The sequence below is a fragment of the Melampsora larici-populina genome (assembly GCF_000204055.1).
Source record: "Melampsora larici-populina 98AG31 unplaced genomic scaffold MELLAscaffold_8, whole genome shotgun sequence".
NCBI classification, from domain to species: Eukaryota; Fungi; Basidiomycota; class Pucciniomycetes; order Pucciniales; family Melampsoraceae; genus Melampsora; species Melampsora laricis-populina.
Window position 1 is genome coordinate 1,397,857 of NW_006768772.1, and position 27,700 is coordinate 1,425,556.

At 41.9% G+C, this 27,700-nt stretch overlaps 5 protein-coding genes across 5 annotated transcripts; 2 read left to right on the forward strand and 3 right to left on the reverse strand.

Moving 5' to 3' along the window:
- Positions 1 to 9,863: 9,863 nt before the first annotated feature.
- MELLADRAFT_61150 (uncharacterized protein) lies at positions 9,864 to 11,305 on the forward strand (the record flags this gene model as incomplete). The annotated part of the gene is made up of 6 exons (XM_007407121.1): positions 9,864 to 10,029; positions 10,069 to 10,541; positions 10,602 to 10,694; positions 10,765 to 10,821; positions 10,885 to 11,053; positions 11,160 to 11,305. 6 exons carry the CDS (start codon positions 9,864 to 9,866, stop codon positions 11,303 to 11,305), a joined length of 1,104 nt encoding a protein of 367 aa, XP_007407183.1.
- Positions 11,306 to 11,322: 17 nt separating this feature from the next.
- MELLADRAFT_104168 (uncharacterized protein) lies at positions 11,323 to 14,858 on the reverse strand (the record flags this gene model as incomplete). Its single annotated transcript, XM_007407220.1, has 4 exons — positions 11,323 to 11,588; positions 12,288 to 12,445; positions 12,508 to 12,736; positions 14,297 to 14,858. 4 exons carry the CDS (start codon positions 14,856 to 14,858, stop codon positions 11,323 to 11,325), a joined length of 1,215 nt encoding a protein of 404 aa, XP_007407282.1.
- A 2,424-nt stretch (positions 14,859 to 17,282) lies between these two features.
- On the reverse strand, positions 17,283 to 20,730 carry MELLADRAFT_104169 (uncharacterized protein; the record flags this gene model as incomplete). Its single annotated transcript, XM_007407219.1, has 7 exons — positions 17,283 to 17,624; positions 17,660 to 17,937; positions 18,815 to 18,868; positions 19,739 to 19,991; positions 20,101 to 20,468; positions 20,544 to 20,623; positions 20,681 to 20,730. 7 exons carry the CDS (start codon positions 20,728 to 20,730, stop codon positions 17,283 to 17,285), a joined length of 1,425 nt encoding a protein of 474 aa, XP_007407281.1.
- A 2,572-nt stretch (positions 20,731 to 23,302) lies between these two features.
- MELLADRAFT_61153 (uncharacterized protein) lies at positions 23,303 to 24,719 on the forward strand (the record flags this gene model as incomplete). Its single annotated transcript, XM_007407122.1, has 6 exons — positions 23,303 to 23,318; positions 23,359 to 23,473; positions 23,544 to 23,710; positions 23,779 to 23,883; positions 23,943 to 24,317; positions 24,406 to 24,719. 6 exons carry the CDS (start codon positions 23,303 to 23,305, stop codon positions 24,717 to 24,719), a joined length of 1,092 nt encoding a protein of 363 aa, XP_007407184.1.
- A 265-nt stretch (positions 24,720 to 24,984) lies between these two features.
- MELLADRAFT_77137 (uncharacterized protein) lies at positions 24,985 to 26,855 on the reverse strand (the record flags this gene model as incomplete). The annotated part of the gene is made up of 4 exons (XM_007407218.1): positions 24,985 to 25,104; positions 25,454 to 25,843; positions 25,902 to 25,979; positions 26,061 to 26,855. 4 exons carry the CDS (start codon positions 26,853 to 26,855, stop codon positions 24,985 to 24,987), a joined length of 1,383 nt encoding a protein of 460 aa, XP_007407280.1.
- Between the last annotated feature and the right edge of the window lie 845 nt (positions 26,856 to 27,700).

Consider the following 27,700-nt stretch of genomic DNA (forward strand, 5'->3'; position numbering starts at 1 on the left):
AACTCTTGCAACATTGTCTGGTGCAATAAGCATTTCATGTATGACTTTTATGCGCATGGGAAAATCACGTTGGGAAGTTGCTGACTCAACCATTTGTAGAGTCAATGTGCTTTGCCCTAAGAAAACGATCAGATTTGAAATGTGTGCCTAAGCGCAATTATGGTGTTAAACAAACTTCATCGGCTGGATTGGGGCAAAAGGAGAAGTGGGTGAGGAGTCACCTTGCTTGGGTAGTATTGATCTGGAATGCTATGGTTGCACATCTATGAACGGACTCCGTTTGTCCATCAGGATACTGAAGCTCAACTGGCCCCTCAGTCGCTGAAAAGGGCATGATGTTAACAGGGACAGAAAATGATAAATAATAGGAATTGAAACCCACAACACTGAAATTCATTAGCTACCAGCTGATAAAACACAATCTCTTCAGCCCCTTCCATGATTTGAGATCTACGTGGCATTGGTGACATACTGTTCTGGACAGCTGGGTGGTTTCAAAGGTAAGTTCTTGGTTTTTGGAGAACATGGGAACCCATAAAACGTGGGGTGGTGTGGGATTTTTAAGTATCCTATTGAGCCAGTTGACAAAGTTCTGTACACCAATCATTGACACCAAGGCTGATTCACAAAACCAAAATTCTCCAATGTTCATCCCCAGCAGCCATACATCTCAGGTTCAATGTTTGGTCCCGCGGCAAATACACCATGATGCACCTCTCCTGCAACCATCCCATTTAAAATGTATTGATCCGTGTACTTACACTCTTCACAGACTGCTTTCTTTCCAGCTCTGAAATCCAAGCCAAGATGAACGCACATGCCGAGTTCAACCATGTTGATCATTTCAGTCTCTGTCTCCGTTTGGTATTTATGTCTTAAAGTTTCGGAATGAATTCAAGATATGCTTCATCATTGACAAATGCAGCTCAACTGGACCGTTGGGCACCCCAAACTTTGCAAGCCAAGACCAAGGCTTGTCTGTTTTTTTCTTGGAGGCTCTAACTGCACATCTCATGTGCGTTCTACCCCAGGTGATCTAACATCAACATGCGGCTCATTTGCGAGTTTAGGTTTTAAAGGCTTATCATCAGGTATTGTAAGTACGTTGTAACCACAAGGAAATGGTGAAACTGTGATTCCTTCCTGAGCCTTCAATGACTGGTAGCAAATTGTATCCGGTTAGGTAAGCACAGCACTCTGTCTCAAAGGTTGTCTACATCTCATCGGTTACTGAATGAAATTGATCTCCAACAATCCAACATTGGTTCATTGAAATTAATCCGCAGTTCAAATTATCCTCGTGTTTGAGGTTAGGATCCACATTGATTGACGTATAAATCTGACATATGCAAAATGGGAATCTGGAGTTGAAGTTTTTGTTTGTCAGTGTTTGATTGAACCTAATCATAAGAACACTGCAAACATACATCATACTACAGTAATCCTCTCAGTTAATATTTTGCCTTTAGATCAAAATCCTGCGTCTGAGAAAACTTCATGTTTCAAGATATCAAAGCAGGGATGTCAGGATGGTTTACCGCAAACAGAGGAAATACTGGCTCTTTTTCAATTTGACTGCAAGACACATGGGATTGCCAATCAGAGGAGAGACCCCTTCCAGGCTGGCTCAATGTTACCTCATAAGCTGTGTTCGAGCAAGCTCGGTATGGTTTACTCTGACCATTGTACCCCCATCATGTGGCTAATCACGTCTCTACTGATCAAAATCGTAGAAAGAATCATTCGTCATTTTGTGGAATCCTACCCAGGAGCCACCCATAGTGCCACAAACACAGTGGACCAACCTTTCTGAAGATTCTCTTTGGTGTTGCAACTCCTCAAGCTGTGATTAGGTGGCAAACCCTGGGCAATTGCAGTCATTCCCTTTGTGTTCCAAGCTCTACGCTTAACAACACCATTGATGATCAGCGGCATGGTCAAAACCTGGAGCCGCTCATTCATAATCTCAACAATGGCTCCACTGTGCCATGTTTCATTTGAAGATCTATTTTATCCCAATTTACACATGAACAAGAATAGACTCAATGCCATATCATCTATTGACCATGAGGATGGTTTTGCCTCCACCCAAATGAACAACGTCAAGCAACTTATCAGGTCGTGTGGCCACGGTATAACCAATTTAAAGTTTAGATTCAATGGCGCTGTAGAGTTTTCACCAGGATTAATTGAATCTATCAAACAGGTGGAAAATTTAGACACATTGGGTATTGAAGGTAGTTGCTCTGGAATGTTTGTGACGGACCCGTATTCATTGAGGGATTTGCTTGACTTGACTAAAGGAATACGATCCTTGACATTGCAACTGTACTCTTTGCAACGTTTGGATCTCAAACCCAATTCTTTGCCTCACCTCAAACACTTATATGTGATGTGCTCTCCCAACAACCTTGATAATTATGTTCAACTGTGCAATTCCCACGGGCAAAACATCAAGTGTCTTGAATATATTCCACACAACGATCATGATCAAGCGGCATTGCTGATTTCATCTCTTAAAAGCTCAATTGTAATTCTGTTCACTGAATCAATCCCAGAAAAGTTACCAATCAGTATATATCCAACGGTTTTTCCTTGCCTCTGAGTGATTCGTACTATAGACTCAGCCTGTAAGGAAGGTAATCTTGCTTGGTTACAATCACCGTTTTTTTGAAGCATGGAGGTTTTGATCACTGGTTACTATCATTCAAAGGCATATTGGAAGATGATGTTGGAACTTGACAATGGGGATTATCTCAGAATCACAAACAAGTTCAAGCGTATCATATTTGTTACATATAATGGTAACCCGGTCAATGATGCCACACCTGCCAAAGCTTTCAGTATGTTTGGAATATTGTGTCAGTATCAGCGTCAATTGTTGTACCATGAGTTGATGGTGAGTAGTTTGCCTTCTTGAAATGTGTGCACGAGGCAATCTCTGAAACTTTCAACAAACTTCTGGCGGAGTTTAACGACGGAAATCAAAGTGGGGTCAAGTGAATAATTTGTCTTTAGGTTGCTACCTCTTTGTTGCGTGAGGGTTAGGTCTTGATGGTGAGCAACTTTGATTGAACAAATCACCAATTCATTTTTGTCTAATGCTTTGATGAAGTAATGTCAGAATCTGGTATCATGATTATGGGGGCAGTGCTTTTGTTTGTATTGTGGCATGATCATTTGCCTGATGCATTGGGTCTTGGGTTTTTGGCTATCGGGACCAGTATGGTATAGCTGAGCAAAGACAGCTCCGAAGGGATCCAATAACTCAGTGTTCAAATTTTCCTTGTGTGTATTGGTTGGGTAGTAATATCATATTGCATGTTTGTAAAGGTGCTAAATGGGAATTTGAAGAAGTGAAGTTCATAAGCGCAATGCCAGATCATGTGTTACTCTGAAGACCATCTACAAGGTCAAGAGGTGAGTTGGATGAGCCGAGATGTGCTTCAGCATACTGAGCATTCAGAGTAGTATGATTGGGTGGAGCTATTGATTGTGAAGATATAACTAGGGCTTATTGCGTAAGTCAAGACTTGAACTATGTGTCAATATTGTACTGTAGAGCTCTAAGTGGTTTTAGACGTTGCGCTTGCATCTGTTGTAATGCCCGTAACTCCTTTTTGCGGGAAATGTGAGAAGATTGCTAATTACACCAATGATGACAGCATGCCCAAAAACTTCGACCCCATCAGTGGGTGAGGGCTTAGTGATTGAGAGCTTTGCGTCAAACTCAATTACTATGAAACCACCCTCATGGTCATTATATATAAAAATATCTACTGTCAGGCATTGGAAGCCTGCTTGCAATTGCCTTCTTACCGTCCAGAGTCCATGCCTTATTTGGCATTGGCACCCTATGATCCATGATCTGCCTACAAAGAGAAATGAAAACCAAGCTTCCACTTGAAAGCCAATTGGAATTCAAGGTCCAGATACTTGTAACAATTCAATGGTTCAAACGTGTGACATTTACAAAGAGCTGTTCACGTTTTGAGCCCTAGATCTCACGCTTTCACTATTCCTCTCATCATTGTTACATGATCACAACCTCTCAACCGACTTCCAAGTTTCCACCATCTCAGTTCCACAGCATCTCTTTTTGAAATTGCACCCTGTTTCAATGCTCATGCAAATACGGTCCACACACAACGCACCACACTTGCGTTCAACATTCAAGCCAAGCCTTCTGGCCAAACGACTGATAATGTAGCTATTCCTTTTGGCTGGTGACAATGTGTGTGCTCTCCTTGCCAATCCAATACTTTGAACGGTACATCTACCAACTAAATATGTGCTGAAACTTGCCACCACAACTGACAGGCATGAAACATTCCGCAAGAAATCATTCCGCATCCTGGTGTATCCTGCCCGCCCATTCATTCTCTTAGAATCAACTCACCATGTCGCGTGGGATTAACACTCTGCATGTGCCCACTTTCCACCAAATTCAGGATTTCAACCAATAATGTATACATTACAGGCAACAAGCGCTATCAAAGATAATGATCGACAGCCTTACCTCCTATCACTACACAAAATGTAATCTTTACCGGGCGGTAAAGAAAACTACTGACATAGAAAAATCCTGACACAACAGGAAGAGAGCTAAAAATCTGAAAAAATATGCACCTTGTTCCTAGATGTTGGGGTGTCATGATGAGCATTTTTTTGTGTTCATACAGATATTGGTCAATGTACTAACAATAAAGGCTAAAGATCATCAACAACCCACCTGTAACAATACCTGAAATTTGGGTCATGATGATGAAGACAATATTTTGTGGTCTAAAAACTTCAATAACTTTTGCAATTCTTCTCCAAGTGACTCGATTTTTGGTTCATTCAAAAGCTGAACCATTCCCCTTTAAACTTCATAAAGGTAGTAAGGTGTTATCTAGTCATGTAAACACTCTACATATGTTCAAACAGTTCTGAATAAATAGCTCTGTAGGATCTTTTAAAGACCGGCTACAGATGTGAAGTCTCAATGATAAATGTAGAGGAAGGACCCACCTTTTTGATCAACTAAAAATTGAGTGATTTGATTTGGAAATGCAAAAGTTATTGATGTTTGAAGATTTCAAAATCCTGTCTTTAAAATCATGGGCTAAATTTTAGGTATTGTTACACGTGGGTTTTTGATGATTCTCAGCCTTTATTGTTAGTACATTGAACAATATCTGTATGTACAATACTCATCATGACGCCCCAACATCTAGGAACGAGGTCCCTATTTTTTCAGATTTTTAGCTCTCTTCCTGTTGCCTCAGGATTTTTCTATGGCAGTAGTTTTCTTTACCGCATGGTAAAGATTACATTTTGTGTAGTGTATGCCGCGGTGGCTTGCTCAAATTTCTGAATTTGATGGACTGACGGCGTGCAAATTCCGCAATTTTGCTATCTCTGTCTCTTAGCGATCATCTGAAAACACTCAATCACAACTCTTCCCTCTGCAATCCTCTTGATTAGCTGTTTTCACGGCGAAGGTTTGGGTTAATTGCAAAGAGATATCTATAACTCTCAACTGTGACCGCTTCCGCAAGCATTTGGTCCATAAGCGCGCATACATCCAAATTACCTCTTAAGTTCCACATTGGAGTGTGAAAGTTCAAGAGTGGTGCCCTATCAGGGTTGCTGTTCCTTGGGTGTTTAAGTAATCTGATTAAGCAATGATACGGAGAAGAACCGGAGTGTTGTGAGCGGGGTATTCTCTAAGAGATTGATTGTGGAGTACTGACATGAAAAGGGGTTCTTGTTGCTTATACGTATCAGTTCACTAGCTAATGAAAAATATCTAATGCCAACACAGCCAGAACGTATGTAGGTACAATGGGAAAGATTTGTGCAATAAGAGTTAAGCGTAGTTGATAGGAAAACAAGAGGGGTTTAGAAAAAGCGAGTGAGTCTTGAGTGGAGTCAAATTGAATCAAGTTGAAACTATTGTACAAAACAATGAGGAATCCAATAGCAACACACTTGCGTGGAATGCCGTATCTGTCAAATAAGTGTTTAGAAGAAACCTCAAAAAATTATTTGCACCTATCAAATGAACAACAACCATCCCAAATACTCTTGTCATTCAAGCACGGACTCCTTGACAGCAAAAACATGACCTCATTGCCCTGTTCTTCAATCCTTTGAGTGTAATCAGTGCATTTTGATAGCAAACCCTACCGAAATAGTTCATATGCCAACAGGAGCCAGAATCTTTGGTACACAAGGGTACACAGTAGCACGGGATGATTTATTATGAGCCTGAAAATGAACAAGAGTGCCAAGTGTCTGAGAGACATATATGAATGATCAATCTTTGCTGATATCACTAGAATAGTCAATCCCTAAACTTCAAAACTTGTTGTATCAACCAGCCAGATGAAGCCCTGGAACATTCTGATTATGATATTGTCAACTTTATTGGAACAATAAACGCATGTTAAGACGGCCTTTTGTTTTGCTTTATTTTCAAGTTTTGGAACACTCAGCCTCTTATTGTGAACAAAATCCATATATATATTTTTGGAAAGAAAGGATGCTTATTTGTTCTTTTGCAAAAAATTGATCAACATTTGCCCCTTGACTTCTGTCTGCATGCATTTTGGACAAATTAGGTTAGGGGAAACACATCATGCAGACCAAGAGCTTGTGAGTTTGGGATGGTAAGTCCACCTTGAATTGGGCAGCAAACTGTAGCAAACAAAAAAGACCTATGATGTTATACTTAGTTTCTTTCTGCAGAGTTACACACTTGTGACATTCTACAAAGCATCAGACATACGGCAAACAAACAACAATATAACCCCCATCAAAATTCACCAAAAAGAAAATGAAAGAAGAAAAAAGAAAAAAGAAAGATACCAATCCTATTGGGTTTATGAGCTACTAACACATAGGACTTAACAAGAAGCTAATCTATTCAATGTTTTTTTGACATCCTCTAATGAAGACATCACACCGAGTCTACTAGGATCAAAGTTGGTGCAACGGTTGAAGCAGCGGTAAGGATCAGTGTTGCCATCATTGAGCTGTGTTCTCCAATCTGTTTCTAAACAAGTGGCACAGAAAATATGACCACATGATAGATGGATCAGCCTTCTATCTGGATTGTGTGATAATCATTACAAGTTAAACCTGAACAACAGAATCAAATTAAAGTGACTATTTACAAAATAAACCATTAACAAATCCAACTAACTGATATATTCAACTAAAATTTATACTGTTTTTACTGATACGCTCTTTTACATCAAAGATTTCCGTAACTAACTGACAAATATGACTAAAATTTATATTGTGTTCCCTGCTTGTTCCTTCATATGAAGATTTACCCGCTGATGCTATTCCATGTTGAGGATTTAACGGAAGACACGGCTCTTATTAACCTTGCCCTGAATAACAATCAAAATTGTCCTAATGAATGTTTTTTGCATCCCCAAAGCTGTCCAACTCTTAGCAGTCAAAATAGCCGAAGATACACAATTGACAAATTTTACTCAATTAAGACTAACACAGTATCTTCCTGTACATTGAAATTGATACAGTATTTTCCCGTACAATTTCTTATGTTGAAGTTCCCCCGCCCGTAGTAGTCCCCACTTCTCCTCCATCACAATCACATCCTCCCTACTAGATGTATCTCAGGATCTATAAATTACTGGAATTTGAACAACCCACTGCTAATAACACTACTACACCCATATTACACATAAAGATTCCAACAACCAATTTATCTTCTGCCTCTATTACACACCCCCTTTGACCCTCGAGTAGTTAACATCATCTTGATTTCCTTCATATGTGATCATATTTGACTATCATCAATCAATCTTCTTAAATACAAATAGCGGCGCACTATGTAAATTACTCCCTTTTACTTCAGCCGAATTTAAACCACAGCCAATCTTCTCAGTACTCAACTTTATCCACCTATACGTTCACAACAATAAAAATCACCCGATCAACCAAAATATCACTCTGTATATAGCACCAAAATCTTCAAATCAAGCACATACGCGTGTACAATCCTTCACAACCTAACTAAATCAGCTAAATCGAGTATATAATTTCATACAATATAATATAGTATAAGTTATTAACTCATAACCGCAGTAAATGATAAATGATCGACTAACTATTTGCTCCGTCAGGTCTTGTGATTCATAGCACCAGTCCAATTCAATAAATAGCGGATATGAACATCATCGTAAAGAAAGTCTCACAACAATTGTTTCAATCACTCTTTAACGAAACTTAAGTACTCAAGACGAGATTCAAGTATCAGTTTCTCATCACTCTTCCCAACATCGAAGTATTCCACCTTTTCTAATTGACTCTATATATACTATCAGTCACCTACATACTTCCAATATTGTAGATCAACAGCCGTATCTATATTTGAAATGCCACTTTTCGAAACAACAGACTTTGATTACAACGTAGTTTCTTGCTCTCAAGCCCTCTACACCCAATTCTATAAAATTATAAAGAAACAATCTAAACGCAACCCAAATCTTAGCTATATGATTGAGTTTTTCAAGTACAAATTACCGGAAATGAGGATAATAACTTTGGCTCGCCCTGTAGTTACACACACCACACCAGGAAATGCTGATCATGCATCTTGCACAATAATTCAGTGTGAAGAAATGGCTTTATTCACCTTATTATTTAATTCGTGAGTTCGCTTCTAATCATGATATATAAATACATCTTAAATATTTACTTAAATTCCCGGTTGAACTTTTTTTACGTATGTTTACTCAGCAGTTACAGTATAAACTCTGTTGGTAAGAGCAATAGTACTTTCTTTATAAGAGAGCTTGATTTTTTAAGCAATATAGGTAAGCAATTTTTTCAAAACAATTCTCCGTTAGCACTACATCACATGCAACAAATCCACTGAACTCACAAGTTTGTGCATCAGTCATCAATTACGTGAACAGTTCCCATGAGTCTCAATCAGAGCGTGGCAATGGACGTCAGCAGTTTGAAATTGTTGTCTTCAAAATTGTTCCTGAATTCCAAAAACGCGGTTTAATCCATGTACATTACATTTTGAAGACTTTGGTACATCAATAAACACCGTACCAATTTTTCTTACTAGGCATATTACACGAATTGTGGCAAGGAGCGTAGCTTTCAAGTTGTGCAATTAGCACAAGTCTTTTACGTATGTTGCTCATGTAGAACCATATTCCTTTCACTAATTTGAGATAGTGCCTAATTTCAGTCTTTCTTTATTAGCCGCCAGTAGTTCAGCATGTAGCAAATGGTATAAAGTAATGTTGTGATCTGATCTAAATTTTTTCCATAATCTCCCTGCTGCAGATCAATTCAAAATGTTTTGCAATTTAAACTTTGAATGTAATCACCTGTATGTTTCCAAAACTACTAAGTGTATCCAAATGTACGGAACACTGTACCGACCCATGGGGTCCGAAAACATAATCTAGATATATCTAGAGGCATAGATATATCTCTGGTAGCCTCAAAATCCGGCCAAGTCCAAAGTCCCCCCCCAAACACCTACCAACACCTCACCACCCTCACCACCACTCTCTGCCAGCTCACCACCCACTCACCACCCACTTTTCCCACCACCCCTCACCCCCCTCACCCCTCTCAACCCGATTTTCCCACCACCCCTCACCCCCCTCTTCACCACTTTCTCACCAACTACCCGATCTCCCTCACCCCCCTCTTCACCACTTTCTCACCACCACCCAACGTTCAACACCACCACACCCGACTTCTCTTGACATACAACTTTTTTGCCAAAAACACTGCTTAAGGTATCCAGATTCAACTTCCTTTATTGAATATCCTCGTCAAATCACTCATACCAATCGTCTCATCAGATCTCAATCATGGAGTCAGAAGCCACCCAATCGAACAACAGTATTCCAGCCCCGCCTCCCATCATACTTCCTGGACCTACGCTAGAATTGATGAACAAGTATGTCAAGGGATTCAGCCCTCAGCACGGCTATCACATATCTATTGGTCGATCCTCGGTGCAGAAGAAGCAACGATGTAAGTATATCTGCCACCGCAGTGGCAAACCTGAAACAGCTAAAGACCCTACAAAGGAGTCAAAGTCTTTGAAAATCAACTGCCCATTTACCCTCAAGGCACGATACAATTCGACCGACCAAACTTGGACTCTTGTTCACGTCAATATCACACACAATCATCAACCCAACGCTGATATCAAACTCCAATCTACAAACACGCCACAAATTCTCACGCTTCCTACATCCCAACCATCCACAGCCTCGCACAATGACCTCAATGCCAAGCTTGCATTGAGAACTCTTGGCTGCGCTGATATTCAACCCAAGTCACCCACCTGCGAGCTTACTCCTTCAAGCACCTCTGAACCAACGGTCAACTCATTCATCAAGATTTGTCACTCGAGACTTCTAGGAATGACGGTTGAACATCAAAAGGAGCTTATGCATCAAATCGATAGTTTGTTCAGGCAAATTCACACCTCTGAACCCAACACCGCAATTGATATTGATACCAATAACAAACAAGTCAATGTGAGTTACACCATAGCCAATCTGATTGACATGACACTTACATATATATGCACTGGATAGAATGCAGAAGACACACCTACCAGGCAATTTGTCGGACCACCAAATCATCCATCTCCTCTTGTTGGTAGCAAGTCAGAATCCGACAAACATATTGTAAGAATCCCAGATCGTGCGTCATATCAAATCACAAGCTCATGTTGTAAATTCTCCTCTTACCTAGCAGTCACCAGGAAGCCTCTCGCATGTCCCAGTCGAGCACACAATACCACACAGCACACATGTAAGTCTTCATTTAGTATGTATTGTCCCGTATCCCCTGAGTATAACACATCCATTTGTTTAGACCTCGATCGATCATAATAAATCACCGGAAGAAGTATCTGCCACAATGATCACAACAATGAAGCGGACTGAGGTTTCTCATCCGGATCACGCTTCAGTCTCCAATCCCCCTGATTGGTCTGGCACTGCTTCGTTATCATCAAAAAACCTTCGATCTACAAAAGGCAAAGGTAAAATGTCCAGCCAAACCAACAATCAGCCGCTCACTCGAAAGCGAGGGCGTGCAGAACTAGAAGGGCAAGTTGAAAGTGACACTGTAATACTCACTACTCGCAGGTCGTTACGATCAAAAAGATAGTGAAGAAAGTATATCTTTATTCCAAATTCAATACAGTCTCTTTCTAAACCTCACAGACCATATTTCAATACTTTACAACAAGACTACTAAATTTTTTGTATCAGCGTTTAGTGTTCTCAACTAAAGTTTTTGTATCAGCGTTTAGTGTTCTATCATCAAGTCTTCATTTGTTTTCTTTGCAATCAAAGCGGGTATATCCACAACTTCATCCCAGTGAGCCATAGTCCTTGCCCTCATCGATCTCCATTGATTTAAGAGAATTTGATCTGAAACATGTGCACCATCAAAGTATTGTGCTGTGGAGTTCATAACATCCTCCAGACCATAATCCAAAGTCATCCATAAGCGACTGGTCTCTTGGACAAGGTTCCAGTATAACAGCTCAATCATCTCCGCTTTGCTTACATCTGTACAAAAAAATGAAGTAAGAAGACTGCAATATCGACTACAATCACAAAGACCAATACAAAACAACTTACCCTGCGCTTGTAATCGATCTACCTGAATGTTGTCCACCTTTTGTTGATAATACAGTGCCCATTGGAGAAGTTGACGAGCCTCTCTTGCAATTCGTCTTACCTCTTCACCAGCAGCTCGTTTGACCAGATAATGTTGAATACCTTCCCTTGTATATTCATTTGAAGCCCAGGCTTCTTCAGGATGAGTCAAACCACCCAGATCCCAAAACAAATCAGTGACCGGCATCGCTTCTATTTCTTCAAAGGTGGGATCAGGGATTCCCACCCTTCGCCTTCTTGAGTACTGTTCATTATAGTTAGACACATGTCGATGATAGGTATTCAATTTCGTCTGTAATGACTTCTTTTTTTTTTCTCGCGTCTGATTGATCGAAGACTGATGCTTTGTCCCTAGACACAAGAATGAGATCAGCCAATATGCCTATTTCTTTCCTGACAAAGTACCTTACCTGTATGCAGACGAGCACGTCTCTGATTTTCAACAACACCAACCTTGGCCTCGTACAGTCTGGTCTTTGCCATTTGGATTGTAAGTAGTGACTTTCGTTCACCGTCTAATATGCCACATCAAGTATCAGAGGCTTATCAGAAACAAAATTATCAGCAGAATAAATCACAGAACCTCACCTGAAGATCGATGGAAGTGCTTTGAGCCAAGCTCGTTAGCCAAATCTAGGGCTTTCTGCTCCAAAAGTACAAGTGTTTGAGGTAATCTGAGGAGCGCATTATGTTCCTCATCCGTTCGTGCCATTCGACTTTTGGCTTCGATGACTTGGAGCTTATTACTGTTGGACCAGTAATCAGATTACAACATTAGATCTCTGAAAAACAAAGTGACGTGACTTACCGAGCCTCAACCAGCCCTTCTTCAAGTTTGATAAGCACCGAAAGTTGTGCGCGCTTGTCTTTGGCACTCTCAGATATGATTTTTCTTTGCAATTCCCTCTGTCTGTTCCACTGTGTCTCTAGATACACTATAGTATGAGTTGGGTGTTGCGCCTGTATTTTATGTAACGCTGATTCAGCTTCAACCAGTCGTTTTTCCACTTCTTTGAACCGTCTTTTAACAGATCGAACTGAGAATGGCAAAAACCAAAGTCAGCTCAAATCAAAAATGAATTGTGTAACACTACTCAACCCCACTTACCTGCATTATTCTTTAGCATTTCATTGCCATGAATGGAGCGTAGACTGATGCTTACCAATCGATGTTGGCTGGTTGCATACCTGTTTGGTGTGATTAGCGGAGACAACTCTGACCATTTACGTTCCAAGCCTTCACCGTCAGAAAGTCCCCACCCAACATTAAGCCTAGGGTTATAGTCTAATTGACAGCCCCACTCGTGAACATAAGCATGGAAGACACTGGTTCCGAATTTGAGTCGCCCATGCTCGCGTTCATTTGCAAATTGTTTGCGCTGTTTGGTTGTTTGAGAGTGAGAGGTCAGGGCATCAGGGTAGAAGTTGAGAACATCTTTTTGACAGACTTTTAATATTCCTTTCTGAACACTACATCCAATGTCATATAAGAATCCGACCTTATTCCTGTCCTCGCGGCCTGTTGCACAACCAACAACTTTCAAAATCCAATCGATCATGGACAATCCAAAAATAGATCTATTTTTGAAGGTTCCCTTTCTGTTAGGGTATCGATTACAAATGGAAAGTATAAAAAAACTTTACTTTTCTCCGCTCTGTATGATGTTGATATATCGAAGGGTGTGATCATGGCGACACCCCATCCCAAAAAGCCCGTTATCATCGCAGCCACCCCAGTGGGATTTGCCTCTAACATCGTTTGCGGCGGTATGCTGCTCACTACAAGGGTGCTATCCAAAATTGTGGGTACAATATTAGTAATATTGGTTATACTAAACTTCACAATTGAAAGGAGAAGAATTTGATTGACTTACGACCTCCTCATCTTCGATTGTAGTTCCAGGTCTTCGGCGATTATTCTCAGGGAGCTTAAGTAGTTCGGTGCTATGCATGAAGAGCTCGGGGGTCTCAGGCACATATCCTGGTATTGGGACACTCGCAGCTGCATGCCTGCGATGCTGAAAGTTCCCATCCATACATACTATGTAATGTGGTTCTTCAGGTTCCGTGGCTCCCGCCGGTGGGCCAAAACACCTTGGACAGTTCGCTGCCAGGTAATCAATTGGTTGAAACTTGAGCACTTCAAATTCCTTCCTCCTGCTACTAGTAATGATGGAACGATAAGCATCCAGAGCCGAGACAAAAGGCTCTCGCCAATCTCGAGGCTAGAATCCAGAAGGTGCATATAATCAGACAACTACTATTGGCTCACTCTTTCAATCATGAAAAATATGTACTTGTCCACTCTTTGTGAGTATCATAGGGTTGAACGAATTGAGCAACTTGTCGATAGCTCGCATAAAACCCTGGGTACGTGTGGCACAGTACTTCCAAATGACATGAAAGTACTTGAGCAGACGGATCGAAAACGCTGTGTTGGGATGGAAGGGTGTGGCTCCTATATATCCCATCTCAACAAGACGGACAGGGTCAGTGACACAGTCACAGAACGTCACTTCTTTTTGTTCTCGTGCTGCCCACAAGAAAAATATCAGCACTGATTTCCACAAATACAAGAAACACTCATTCACACTGACTTAAGAGATCCACTAGATCAACCCAAACAGTCCGTTTGCTTTTCACTGGGCAGGAGCAGGGCGATTTGAAATCTTGATGACAATTTATCCAATTACCCCAATCAGAAGTTTTTTTACGGCATCGAAGAAACGGTGCAACCATCAGAGAGCATTGTCGGTGCCATTGGACTTCTTGATTGAGTCTTCTCCGGTCGTACTCCCGACGACGAAGGCCTGAAAGTATGTATTCATCTTCCGAATCGTATTCGGAGTCTTCGTCCTCCCAATCGTCATTGTCTATGTAATCTTGAAGGTTTGTGTGCGCTGTTGGGTCAACTTCTTCATCTCCATAATCGTATTCAATGTCTCCAAAAGTTTGCGAGTTTGCCCAATCTGGCTGCTGTGGTGTCACATTCACATTTGAGGCCAATGGTTCTTTGCGTATGTTGAACTGAGATTGCGACTGCCTTGTCTGACGCTGATCTTTTTTTTTCTGAGCTAAGAAAGCAGCTTGGAGAGGAGTAACAGGTTTTGGGTGTCGTCCTATATTCTTGAGAGGGCGATTGTTGGCATTTGAAGGCATCTTACAGAATGAAAGGTTAACAGCTAAGGATGAACGAGATATTTTTCTTGTTTCGGAATTGCTTGAGACTAACTAGGCTATTGACTATATGTACTAATGACTTCTGTTCATTGGTTAATCTACGTTAGTTAAGAATACCAAAACAGAATCCCCAAAACGGAACAATGTTCGGACCTATAAAAAGGTGAAGTAAAAGCTTTGTCGATTTGGTCATTATTTATTTCAACCACCATTCAAGTTTGAAAAGGGTGGTTGCACAGTCTCACTCTAACTGTCAAGTTGAATTTGTCATTAAATGTCTGTGTCCATAACTGTTCAAACTGATATTGATATTGAATTGTCCACTTGAACCGTAGACCACTGGGAGAGGTACAGGCTTATCGCAGTGGCTCAAGATGATATGTAATATGATGTGACACTCTTTTGAGGCTTCTTGTCTTGAAGAGGCATAGGATATAAGTGCAGATGTGAAATTATTTTTGGTAAACAAACCCAAGTTATATGAAGCGTTTTTCCTTCTCTGTGGACAAACCAAACTTCTGTGTGCTTTTATTGACAAATATCACTGCGTGCAGGTCAATTGTGTTGTGTTGTAGTACATTATTAAACCTCTTCATTATTAAAGTTGGATAAAAGATAAGATTATGTTCATAACCAAAGATCATAGCTCTATCAACCAACAAGTTGTGTGCAATGATATCCATTTTCATTGCGGGTTCATTGTGATTCCAGTAGCACACAAGGAGTGGGGGTCATTTACACGGTGCTCAAATAAAAGTTTTGTCTGAGTTAAAAAGAAAGTAGAACAGGTTGCACAATGAGACAGTGTATTTCTATCTCCCAAATACTTTAATCATTATCCTAACCAAGTCATCACAGTGGCATTATGATATGCGTCGCAATTGTGACCTTGTGTTTCAATATTTGAGAGACAGTGCTCAAATACAAGCGTTTCATTTTTCAAGGTATTGAAAAGATCAAACTGATGCTGTGATGGGGTAGCATAGGGCTATCAGCTTGCAAGCTTTTTAACAATGCTGATTTGCTTATTGTAATACTCTTGGGAATGGCGTCAACAAAACAGAAAACACCACTCAATTATTTCACAACCAAGAAAGTTGGAATATAGTTACTTTGAGCTAAGCCATAATAGTATGACCCCAGTTCAATTTTTGGCTTCTGTTGAAAAATGAAAAAGTTTTATTTGATGTGGGTGTCTACAAGAAAGATGTGATTTTGTGGACAAAATCACAATTTTGGCTTCTGTTGAAAAATGAAAAAGTTTTATTTGATGTAGGTGTCTACAAGAAAGATGTGATTTTGTGGACAAAATCACAATGAACCTGAAATGAGTCTATGGAACATACATCATAACTTGCTCATTCATAGAGCTATGCTATATCATGAGGGGATAGGTTCAACTTTCATGCTAACTGAAAAGATGTGTAAAGTTTTTTGGACAACTTTGTTTGAATATGTGACCTGCACACGTACATTATGCTGCTTATTTTGCAACTGAAAGTTTGATAGTTTTATCTGTTATATAATATTATTGGCAAACTGATAGAATTATGCTAGACCATAATTGAAACAGGTTCACTCATATTTTAACTCAAATAATGACCAACTTCCTTTTGAGCACTGTGTCTACCTGCATTCTGAGATTGAGAAATTCGACTTTACCTCCTGTGCAAGCATAACAATATGCTGATTTTTGAAGCACCCAACCACACAACTGAATTCCATCAAGACTTTATGATACATATCCCTGTTTATTTCAGCTTAATCTACTCTCCAATTGGCATTCAAATCGCACAGTCAACAACTTCCTCCCCTCTCAAGAAATGCGCTCCAACAGTGTGTTCATTTGAGTTCATTTCACACTTTCTGATGAAATACAATTCTCAATGTGAAAAATGGACAATGTTTGACTTTAATTCATTTTGTTTACTTCCTTCTTGTAAGACAAAAAAACTAATTCAATAAACAGAAAAGCAAGATATACATATAAATATTACTTAGATCAGTAGAGAAAAACAGAAAGAAAAAATGGTCAAGTTACAAAGTTATGAAATGAATTCGTGTCAAAAAACAAGTCATAGACAAATCCCAGGTTTCTGATGAACTACAAAGAAAGAGTAGGATGCAGAAGCGGAAAGATGAAGAGGATCGTGTGTTTGTCGGTATATATAAGGTAGAACATAAAGAAAAATTAAGCATCTGTTTAAACACCAATTCTTGTTTATATACTAAGCATATTTAAAAGAGAAGAATAAAGGAAAAAAGTCATGAATCAAAAAAGACCCAAATCCAAGAGACATATGAATTCAATGAACCCAACCAGCGTGTTTTTCCTCCTTTTACCCTTTCCCCCTAAAACCTTAAAAAAACAAACAAACCATTGAATCCCAACTTTCGAATTCTTCATGAATGATTTCGATTAGCCAAAGTAGGCACAAGGATTTCGAATAATTGAGCTTCACGTTTTCTAAAAGCTTCAATTTGACTGATTTTCAATCCAAGAGTATTGATGACATTAGAAGCAATTCTAACATCTGATTCAGGTTCAATTGGATAAGTACTTAACTCCAATTCAAGTTTTAATTGCTCAATTTTAGTTAATTCATTTTGATTAGGAGAATCATGAGAAGCCTTAATGATTGTGATTCTTGTATCTTCATTCATTAAATGTTGGGTCGGACTACCCATTCTGATAAGTTCAAACATTAATCGTTTTGATTGATTTGGACAATATTTAATTTGAAACTTGTGAAATGTTGAGAAGAATCAAGTTTAACTACTTCAACTGTTTCTTCTTCTGTATCAATTCGATTGATTGAAACATCCGATTCCAATAAAGCTAAACAAAGTGCAGCGAAATATGATTTAGATGATTCTCCATCTGTACTATCTTCAGATTCGAGTTTCTTATGATTCGTCGGGGTTGAATAAAGTATATCGGTCAATGAAGCATATGTTGTTTCTCGAATGATAGCTAGCGTGAATCGTTGTTCTGGTGAAAGTTCTTCATTAACTTGTGAAAGATGATGTATGCCTTCTTCAACTATGTAATCTTTAACTACACAACACCCAAGCAAGCACTGGTCAGCAAGGATCAAAACGAAAGGAAATAAAAAAGAAAGTAGATAGAAACAGAACGATATAACTCACAGTTTGAAAGTTTTTCTTAATCTGAGATTGCTTTAGATTTCATTTGAAGGCTAGTTTGTAATTGGTCATCACCGACTTGAATCTGGAGTCAGACTTCTTCCCAGCAAGCTTGTGAACAATCAAAGCATACGATAAATTGATCCTGGGCGTGGTTCCAGTGCGGAGCTTCTAGTTCGTTCCAGTGCGGAGCTTCTAGTTCGTTCCAGTGCCGAGCTTCTAGTTCATGTTCTTCAGCCTTGGGTGTTGACTTGATTTTTTGCATGGTGCTCGTTGGAAGTTGGTGGAGTCGATGGAAATGATAAAAGACTAGATCACGATAAGGAGAATATCAAAAGTCGATATGGATTGAACTGCCTGAACCTGTCAGTGCAGACAAGAGCCAAATGGTCTGGTATCAAGGGCCACCTGAACCTGTCAGTGCGTCCAAACGTACAGCCAGTAAAGATTACAAGGACAAAGATAGAAGGTTGATTGATTAATTTGGCGGGTGGGAGGGGAGAGCAGTTGAAGGTGAGGAAAAGTGATATGAGCTGGAGTTGAAGTGGAGAAAAACGAATGAGATGAGTGGGTGTTGATGGGAAGAGAGGTGGTATGAGCACTTGAGGTTTGGGAAAAGGGCAAAATTTGGACAAGTACTGTCCCGTACCGTTCTATTAATTCGGAATAATCAGCAAAAAGGAGTTTGTACATATGAAACCCCTGGGACAGTTAGGGAGCAGTAGTGTAATTAGATGTAATTATGTAGTACTCATGTATGTAGAAGTGAAACATCAAATGGAACGAACCTGAAAGAGCTGAATATTTGAAAACTAATTGAATAGCGGCTAATTGAATATAAACTAATTGAATGAAATAAACACACCTGAAAAATCTGAATAAATCAATAGATTTGAATTACTCAATTAGGTATGGAGCCGAAGAGCAAACATACTTGTTGTGTAATATAGACTTTAGGCAAGTCTGGGAAACAATGAGCAACATATATATCACATTTTGAATTCTAAAATAGTCTTTCACACCCACCGAACAACAGAAATAAGAACAATCAAAAGCCTTGTATTCAGTCAAGAAAGGATGAGATATCAGACGAAAATTTAAAAATCCCTTGAAAGAACATCTGTCAAGTAAAGATAGAACACGACATGAAGATCGGAATAAGAGGGTATTTTGTTGTATTTGTGAAGGTAACATATAGTTGTGTGTGTAGATCATGTATAGATTGTTTGTATAACAAGACTAATATCTAAATATCATATACTATGGCTAGTGAAAGCCCAAATGAGTCATTCCTAAGAATTGCTTGTATTATTGCTCGTATGTTCGGCGGAGGCTGAAGGGGCATGTGCTGTGTGGGGTGGTTTGACAATCAAATATCTTCCAGCTTTTATATCATCAATCCATACTTGCACTTGTGCATCGGGGAGTTGTCCAGCACGCGAGCCCCTTGCAAGCATCTCATTGGTTACTTGCGAATCAGGTAGGCGCTCAACAGCAAGGAAAATTTCCCCCCGATACTTTCTTTCTAGAATTATCATGTGCGGGTTTGGTCCTTGTGGGTGAGTGTCTGATTTTGATTGGCGACCTCCTGGTAGATGAGCCTCTGAGGGGTGATCATTAGATGGAAGATGTCCGATAGATCAGAGATGTCCGATAGATCAGAAGAGTCGGATGAAGATGAGGCTCATGAAAATTGGCGGGGGTCAACTTACGTACAAGACCGTTGAGGCAGGTGGTAAGCTCTTTGCGCAGGCAATCTTGATGTGTTGCAGTTGCAGAGTCGGTTTTTTTGTTCTTTTTTTTCGTATTGGGAGGTGCTTGAGTGGACTCCAAAGCAAATCGTTCGAGGAGGTGGAACTCACTGCGGGCATGTACAGCCCAGCGTTCACACGATGTGAACTCATCTTGATACAAGGCACGGGTCATTGTAGTATTTGGATGCCACGCAGACACAAGTAGGTGAAACTGAAACCGGAATTTGTTGTGTATGAGATGAAGCTGGCCAGAGTGTTTGTAAATTGAGCTGACTTGAATATGTAGTGTACTGATGATAACAGAGACAAGAAACACTCACTTGCTCAACCACTTTCTTGATCTCCTCAATGCCGACTTTTTCTACTCGATTGGGTGTTCCGCTGTGCCTACACAGTTGACCATTTTTGAAGTCACGCTTGACGTTTTGCATGTTAACTAGATTTTTGAATAAGGGCAAATATTGAGCTTTGTCCTCGTCAGTTAATTCATCGGCATCGGCTTCAATTGGACTGGTTGATGTGGGTTCCGGGGCGAGAAGAGGGTCGGCTTCTTGCATGAGTGCTTGTATGAGGCGTTCGAACAACCTGGGGGAAAAAACATCCTTTTCGTCGTCGCTATATGATGACCAGGCATTGCCTACGATGGCATTACGTTGCTTGAACCCCGCCGATTGGCCTTTGGGCGGCACTGAATAATGGATTCATTTTGAATATAAACCAAAATTGATTGAGAAGCAATGATTCATTTGATTGATGTACTTACTGGGTGTTGTGGTACTGACTATACTATATGTCTGATAGTTAGTATATCTGTTTGGTTCGCGGGCAAGGGGACCCTCGTGACTGTGATAATAAAATACAATCAAAATAGGAAGGACTCTGACTAACGTGAAAACTTACAGAGATGCATCCAGGGTAGATCGGCTGATTCCTTCGGCTATACAGAGCATTGTTTTGTCAAGGTTGTATTGAGCTTGCAGTGCTTGAGCTTCAAAAAGTGTTGTTGGAGGGGTGCGAGTCTTGATGTGAGGTTGTCGGGCAAGGATCCTTTCAGCACGTACTTGACCCCATTCAAGGCCAACTTCGTGATAGTTGTGGATGGTTGGAAGGGCGATCCGGGTCTTCCGCTTGCGCTTCTTTCTTCCACTTGTTTCGGTCTCGTCTGCAGAGCCTTCGTCTGAGACATTGTCGTCTTCAACCAATCGAGGTTCAGGAGGGGGTGATTGAGATCCACGAGGGCTTGTGTTTGTACCAACGCGACCACCGCCACGGGCTCGAGTTTGGTATGGCATATTGGTTAATTGAGAGGCCGAGTGGGTTGAGGATTGGTGAGGCCTGTGGGAGTGAGCAATGAGATGAGGGGGTATTCAAAAGAGATGTGGGCAAAGTCGGGTACCAAGGAGAGAGTGGTGAAGTGGTGAAGGAGGTCGGGTAGTTGGTGAGAAAGTGGTGAAGAGGGGGGTGAGGGGTGGTGGGAAAATCGGTTTGAGAGGGGTGAGGGGGGTGAGGGGTGGTGGGAAAAGCTGGGTGGTGAGTGGGTGGTGAGCTGGCAGAGAGTGGTGGTGAGGGTGGTGAGGTGTTGGTAGGTGTTTGGGGGGGGACTTTGGACTTGGCCGGATTTTGAGGCTACCAGAGATATATCTATGCCTCTAGATATATCTAGATTATGTTTTCGGACTCCATGGGTCGGTACAGTGTTCCGTACAGTCGGATACACTTAGTAGTTTTGGAAACATACAGGTGAAATCGATGGTTGTGGCAGTATGCTATTATGTTGCCAACATTCCTGCGTCTTCGACTACAAACATCGAACTGGTTTAACAACGAAATGTGTACTCACGACTTCAGGCCCCCCTGTAACTGTGCCAGACGGACGGAGCGTGATGTAGACCTGGTTGAGCTGATCGGTGAGCTGTCATACAGCACTTCCTCGCGCTTCGCTTACCTGAGTGGGTTCTGTTACCATCAGGGCGCCGACGCGTGAAGGTATCATTTTGCCATAATTGCGATTTGTCCGACCCACAAAGACTTCTTCAGATGGGTTACATGGCAGCATCCCCAAAGACACCACGCACCGCGTTTGCACTTCGTCTCCTTGTGCATCATCACGCGATGTGGTTACGTTATGCTGTGCCCATTCAAGGCTTTTGTGAGGGACTAGATGATACCCTTGATAACCACAATCCTGTCATACTCACATCAAACATGCGTGTAAGTTAGTGAGATACATTTTATTTTTCCTTTTGAAGTGAACTGATTAGTTATCATCATTATTGATATTCAATAGCCTCGCGATTGGCGTCAGCCATTCACCGCGGCGGTGGATGCCTATTGGGCACTCAATCTTCAAATTCGAAATATTGAAAATGAACGGCTGAAACTTACGGAGTTGGGTAAAGTTGCTGCAAATTGTCCAAAGTGTTTTGGACCTCCAGTGGGCGTCAGCAAGGCCAATGAACCCGACATGGTAATTTGTTTAGACGGCAATTTCCAACACAAGAGGCACGCGGCGGCAAGTGTCCCTATTCCTGGATTCGCGCCTCCACGACCTGATATATTTCTGGACCCTAAACTGGTCGAAGCTAAGGCTCGCCAGATGGCAGGACAAGATTTTGGCGAAGGCGTGAGTGTTTTTGGGAAACAATACAAGATGTAGTGTTTAATTTAAATGAGTGAGCCGTTGATATTGAACCAAACTTCAGGACCAATGTACTGAAGCGCATACCACTGCCAATGATGTCCGGGGCAAACATCACTTTAAATCCATGGATGAATCTGGCTTGTTAGGTATGGCTTGCCGACACGACCACGTGATCAAATTCATCAACCTTGTCCAGAGCGGTGAAAAGTATGTATATGTATATTTCCATTTATTGTGTTTACCCATTTCAATTCGGATCCAACTAATAGTGTATATAACCAATATTATTCCAAGAAATCATAACGCAGTGGCCCTTATCCAGTGGCTTTTAGATCTATTCGCGGACGAACGGGAATTTGAAACCAGCGTAGGTATCTTATATGATATCGGGTGTACCCTGGATAAGACAATTAAAAAGGTTCGTGTCCCATCAATACCTGAAAGAATATGTCATACTTACTTACATCGTCTCGTCACTTTCAATTTATCAACAGACAAAAGTATTTACAGATGATAAATATGCGGCACAAGTCAAGCTCGGCACTGCGTTGTTCCACGCATACGCTCACAGTTGGGGTTGCCAACTCGAGTACAATCCTCGACTCAACAAAGGATGGGGTAAATCAAATGGAGAAGGTATGAAGCGTGTTTGGATGAAGAACGCTCCACTGGTCCGGCTTCTACGCTATGCGACTAAGCAGCGTAGGCTTGTCAGTCTTGACCTTTGGAATCACCATCGGAACCAGCAATTGCGAAAGCAAGCAGGTAAACGCGAGGTTTAAAATATTGCCAATATCACCATTTAGTTAATATAAAACCGCAGTTTCATTTCTAGTTCAACATACCAAAAAATACGTGGCAGAGTTGCAGGAGTCAGAGGCATGTCTGTCCAAGCTGGTCAGAGCAAATGCCACACACACAACTAATTATTTTGAAGCCCAGTGGGCGCGCCAACGGGAGTTACAACTCAAAGCAATCAACGAGACAACCAAAGACAAACGAGCTAGACTGGTGGTGTTGATCCAACTCGAGGAAGAGCTACTGGATGCCCGGTTGGTGGATTGTTTATATGGTCTTATCTGATTTAGGATTAATGAACACTCTATTGCAATGTTTATACAGTCGACAACTCGAGGATATGAACCCGGCAAACGCTGCTATACGCACAGTTGAGCATTGGCACGATCTGCTGGATTTGCCCAGATCCCTTGCCAATCTCGAGGCCAAAGTGCAAGAAGTGGCCGAGGAACTGGGTAACACGGAGTTGCTCAATGTTAAGCACCGTGACAGTAGGTCCGATTGCGAAGCTGTGATGTGTAGAGGCACTGACGCTACGCTGGGATCATATCATTGTTAGATGATCGAGTCAAGTCTGCTACGACTGTCTCGGTAGCTTTGGGATTGTTGTACGAAGCAAAGTTTGGTGTCATCCAACAGCACGCAGACGCTGCTACTAGGACCGGTAGGTCGGATTGTATAATTGGAATCTTGCTTCGTTCTGATGTAATCATCCCACTAAAGGGGCCACTCAGCAGCCTCGAAACGAGGAATTGAGGAGAAAGAAAAGAGTCCTACTGAAGAAAAAAACCGATACATATTTGAGGTATGCGGCGAAGTACAACAGGCAATTCCGCCCTACGCCGCGTCTTAAAGAGCCTTCATTCGACGAAGTAGACAACATGGACGTTTTGGATCCGTTCTGGGATGAGGCCGCGCTCAAACATCTGGATGAGCCTTGGGCTCGATGTGAGAGCACCAAGGCAGGGATCATTGCCTTTCAAAGTAAGAGGTCGTGTGAAGAGGAGCTCCGGCGTTTGGGGCGCGAGGCAAGGCAGCTTATTCTTTGGGGCATTGATCATCAAGCGCGCGTAGAGGCCTGCAAGGCAAATGAACCTGGTAAGATTCCTTCTCTCGGCTGACTCGTTCATGGAAGCAGAGCAGTGGACGAGTGAATCGTGTTGATAAAACTATATATTGCATACAGGTGAAGCGCGGGTGTTGGAGTGGAGGTCTATCCACAGCGGCCTCAGTAAGAGAAGCTGTCGTTTGTGGAAGTGGTGGGATCACGGCTTGTTAGATGTCATGAATTCCACCGCACCTTTTGTAGAAGTCGATGCAGCTTTTGATGTCAACCTGCTCACTAGGTGGAAGATGATGGTGGATCGCACGGCGTCTACATGGGGAGAAATACTTGGTGTGCCCATTTTCTGGGCACATGAGGACGAGGAAGCGGATGAGGAATTGGTGCCAGAAGAGCCCGGTGATGATGACGACTTACATTACCTTTATTATTATTAGTCCTCTCTGTGTGCACTGCTTTTTGTTTGGGTCTTTGTGTCTTACTTAATTCTTTGTAATCAGATTTTTTTTGATAACTGCAATTTGAAAGGAAATGTGATGATATCACACAAGTTGATATATAATACAAGAATTAAATAAATAAACAAATAAAGTTAAGAATCTCATTTGATGTGAATTGGACTTCGTTGATTTTTGCGTCGTCAAGTTCTGTTTTGAGATGCCATGTAATCTGCGTGGTGGTCAATCAGGGAGCTCCAATTACTCAACCAGTGTGAGGCTTCAGGCGAGCAAAAGCGCTGCCAAATGCGACAGAATTTAGGTACCGGAAGATTGGGACGGGCCAAATCGAGGCTGAGTGAGCAGAAGTGTTGAAAGGCCAGTGCTAGAACAATCGGTGGTGAAGTATTAGGGGGGGTGAGGTAAGGAAAAGTGATTTGATCAGAATGATTGGGGCCGTAGAATATGACAGGTCGATTGAAGGTGGTGGCTATAACGCCACCCCATCCTGGCATAGTGAGCCAGAATTTTTGCTCATTTACGACATTGGCTTTGCGGGTACGTAAGTGGGCTAAGCCTTCAGCGCGCAGGTCCGGTAGAGATAGATCTGAAAAAATGTTGGGCGATTGTAACAGTGTGTCCTCCAGTTGCTGGCGTATGTTGGGCCAATCGTCTTGAGGTCGATCGAGAGAAACAGCAATGGCGCGAAATCCACAGTGGCCATCTGCTTCAACTTCGCGAATGTTGAGGACAAATGGCTCGAGCCATCTGTGGATAGAATATTTGGCCAAGAGTTCTTTCAAGACTGATTTCTCGAATGCGGCCTTCTGAGCTAGTTCTCGAGTGCGGTTGCGAGTTAATCGGCCAGTGGGTGAAGGGAGTGAGGCAGGTAACTGGAGTTGTTGTTCCCTGCGTTCACGTTCAGTGACCAGTGCAGCAGTTGCACCCGTAGTGGCTGCAAGGGGGACGTTCGTGATGCTAGTCGTGAGTGGAAGGGGTGATGAGGATGGTGGTGTACAGTGCGTCGGTGCTGGTGGCGCGTCGGCAAAGAGCAAGTCTTCGATGTTGAAGGTTGATTTGGTGAATTCAGATGTCCCAAAGAAATCGTCAATAATGCTGTTGATCTGCAATGAACGTTGATGAGTAACTGCTTATTTGCATTGATCGAGGTGGAAGACTCACTGATGGGTCATTCAATTCTTCAATGGGTTGTTCGGGTGATGTGACGTGATCGGTGAGCATCAAGGATTGCATAACCTCCTATATGACAGAAATGCATCAATATTTGCTGAGTAATTTGAAACTTTTGACCGTGACGGTTAGGAGAATAGCCTCCCTTACCGTTTCAGGGAGGAAGAGATTGGGGGAGACTGTGTTGGGTGATTGGTGATACGTATTGATCACATCTTGAACGATTGGTGATGGGTTTACGGTGGAAGGTTGTTCCCTGGGTGGTGTAGATGATTCTTGATCCATGAGGATGGCCTCAATCTTCTGTATTGCCTCATGTCGACGGTGTGGGGTCAAGGATTGGAGGCGTTTGGTGAGATTGTTTGTAGTCTTTTGAAGAAGATGTGTAATGATTTCATCGCTCGGTTGATACAGTGTAGTCGATGGATTTGGAGTGGGAGCGGCGGTATCGTCTGGCTTTGAGGTTGAGGTGCTGGGAAGTGGAAAAGAGGAGGGGTCTTCTAAGTTGGCGTCGAGGTTGAGGTGGTATGGATGGGGTAGTATGGGGTCTGGAGCAGGAGGTTTTTTGCGAGGTTTGACATTGGGGTCGTGTGGGTGATTGTGCTTCAGGTGGGTGTGTATGAGAAGCCAACACATCTGATTCGGTAGAAAGCGAGCTGAGAGTCGAAACTGGCAACCGATACGTAGAGATCGAGTGGTGCCAACGACCGCTTGGCCGCCACGAGGGTAGCCTCCTCGGTAACAATCGTAGTGGCAGACATGGCTGCCTGCAGTCGAGTGGCCAATGCGTGTTCGATAACCTTGCTGATGAGCTCCGAAGGCATGGACATAGTCGTCCATCCGGCGACGATCAAGGTCGTATATCTCGATGGTGTTCGGAACTGGGAATACATATTCTTCTTCTGGGTGGGTTGAGTTGGTCTCCATTTGATTGGTGTCGTGCATGGGCGGTTTTGGTTACGAAGCTGAGCAGTGTAATGTTTTTGGCTTGGCTGAGGAGAAATAGGATAAAGTTTTAGTGATAGTATGGTGGTGAGTTCTGTAGATGAGATAGTGAGTTTGGGTTATGGTGACAACTGTTACATATAAGAGGTTGAGGGGAAAAGTACGACGGTGAGGTTTAGGAATGGGGTGGTGATTTTTCGGGTATGGTGGTGACTTGTACATATGAGAGGTTGAAGCTGAGGGTGAGACGGTGAGATTTGTGAGTGTGCTGGTGAGCTTTCAGTTAGGTGGGTAGATTTATGGGTGTGGTGGTGACTTTAGGTTATGGTGGTGACTTTTGGGTGCGGTGGTGAGATTTATATATGAGGTGGTGACTTGGTAACATGAGATGGTGAGATTTAATTGGTCTCCACGTTGAAAAAGTGGGGACTTGTAGCTTTTCAAGGCCTTGATAGGACCTACTATCTGGCTAAGAAATTCTATTGAAGGGCTCTCGGATCACATGCGACGATACAGGTTTGTGTATCTTCGCATAGACTCGGTGTTTTTCTGTATGCACAGGTGCATTATCGCCCAATTGCGAGGGCCAACAAATGACCAATTTAAGGCGCCAACCAAAAGCCAGAGTTGGTGTGTTATCACCTCATCACTGGTGTGTTTTCAACCTCACGGATGACAAGCCCGAATTGCCCAAAAAGGACAAGACCATTCGTCTGAAAGGTCTGAACAATGGCGGACTCACTTGCTCGAATCATCTGTCACCACAGCCACACTCAACCAAAACCTTTTGGTCATAGACCGAAAAAAGCTAACTTTTGGACTGATGACCGCTGATTGGAGACCAT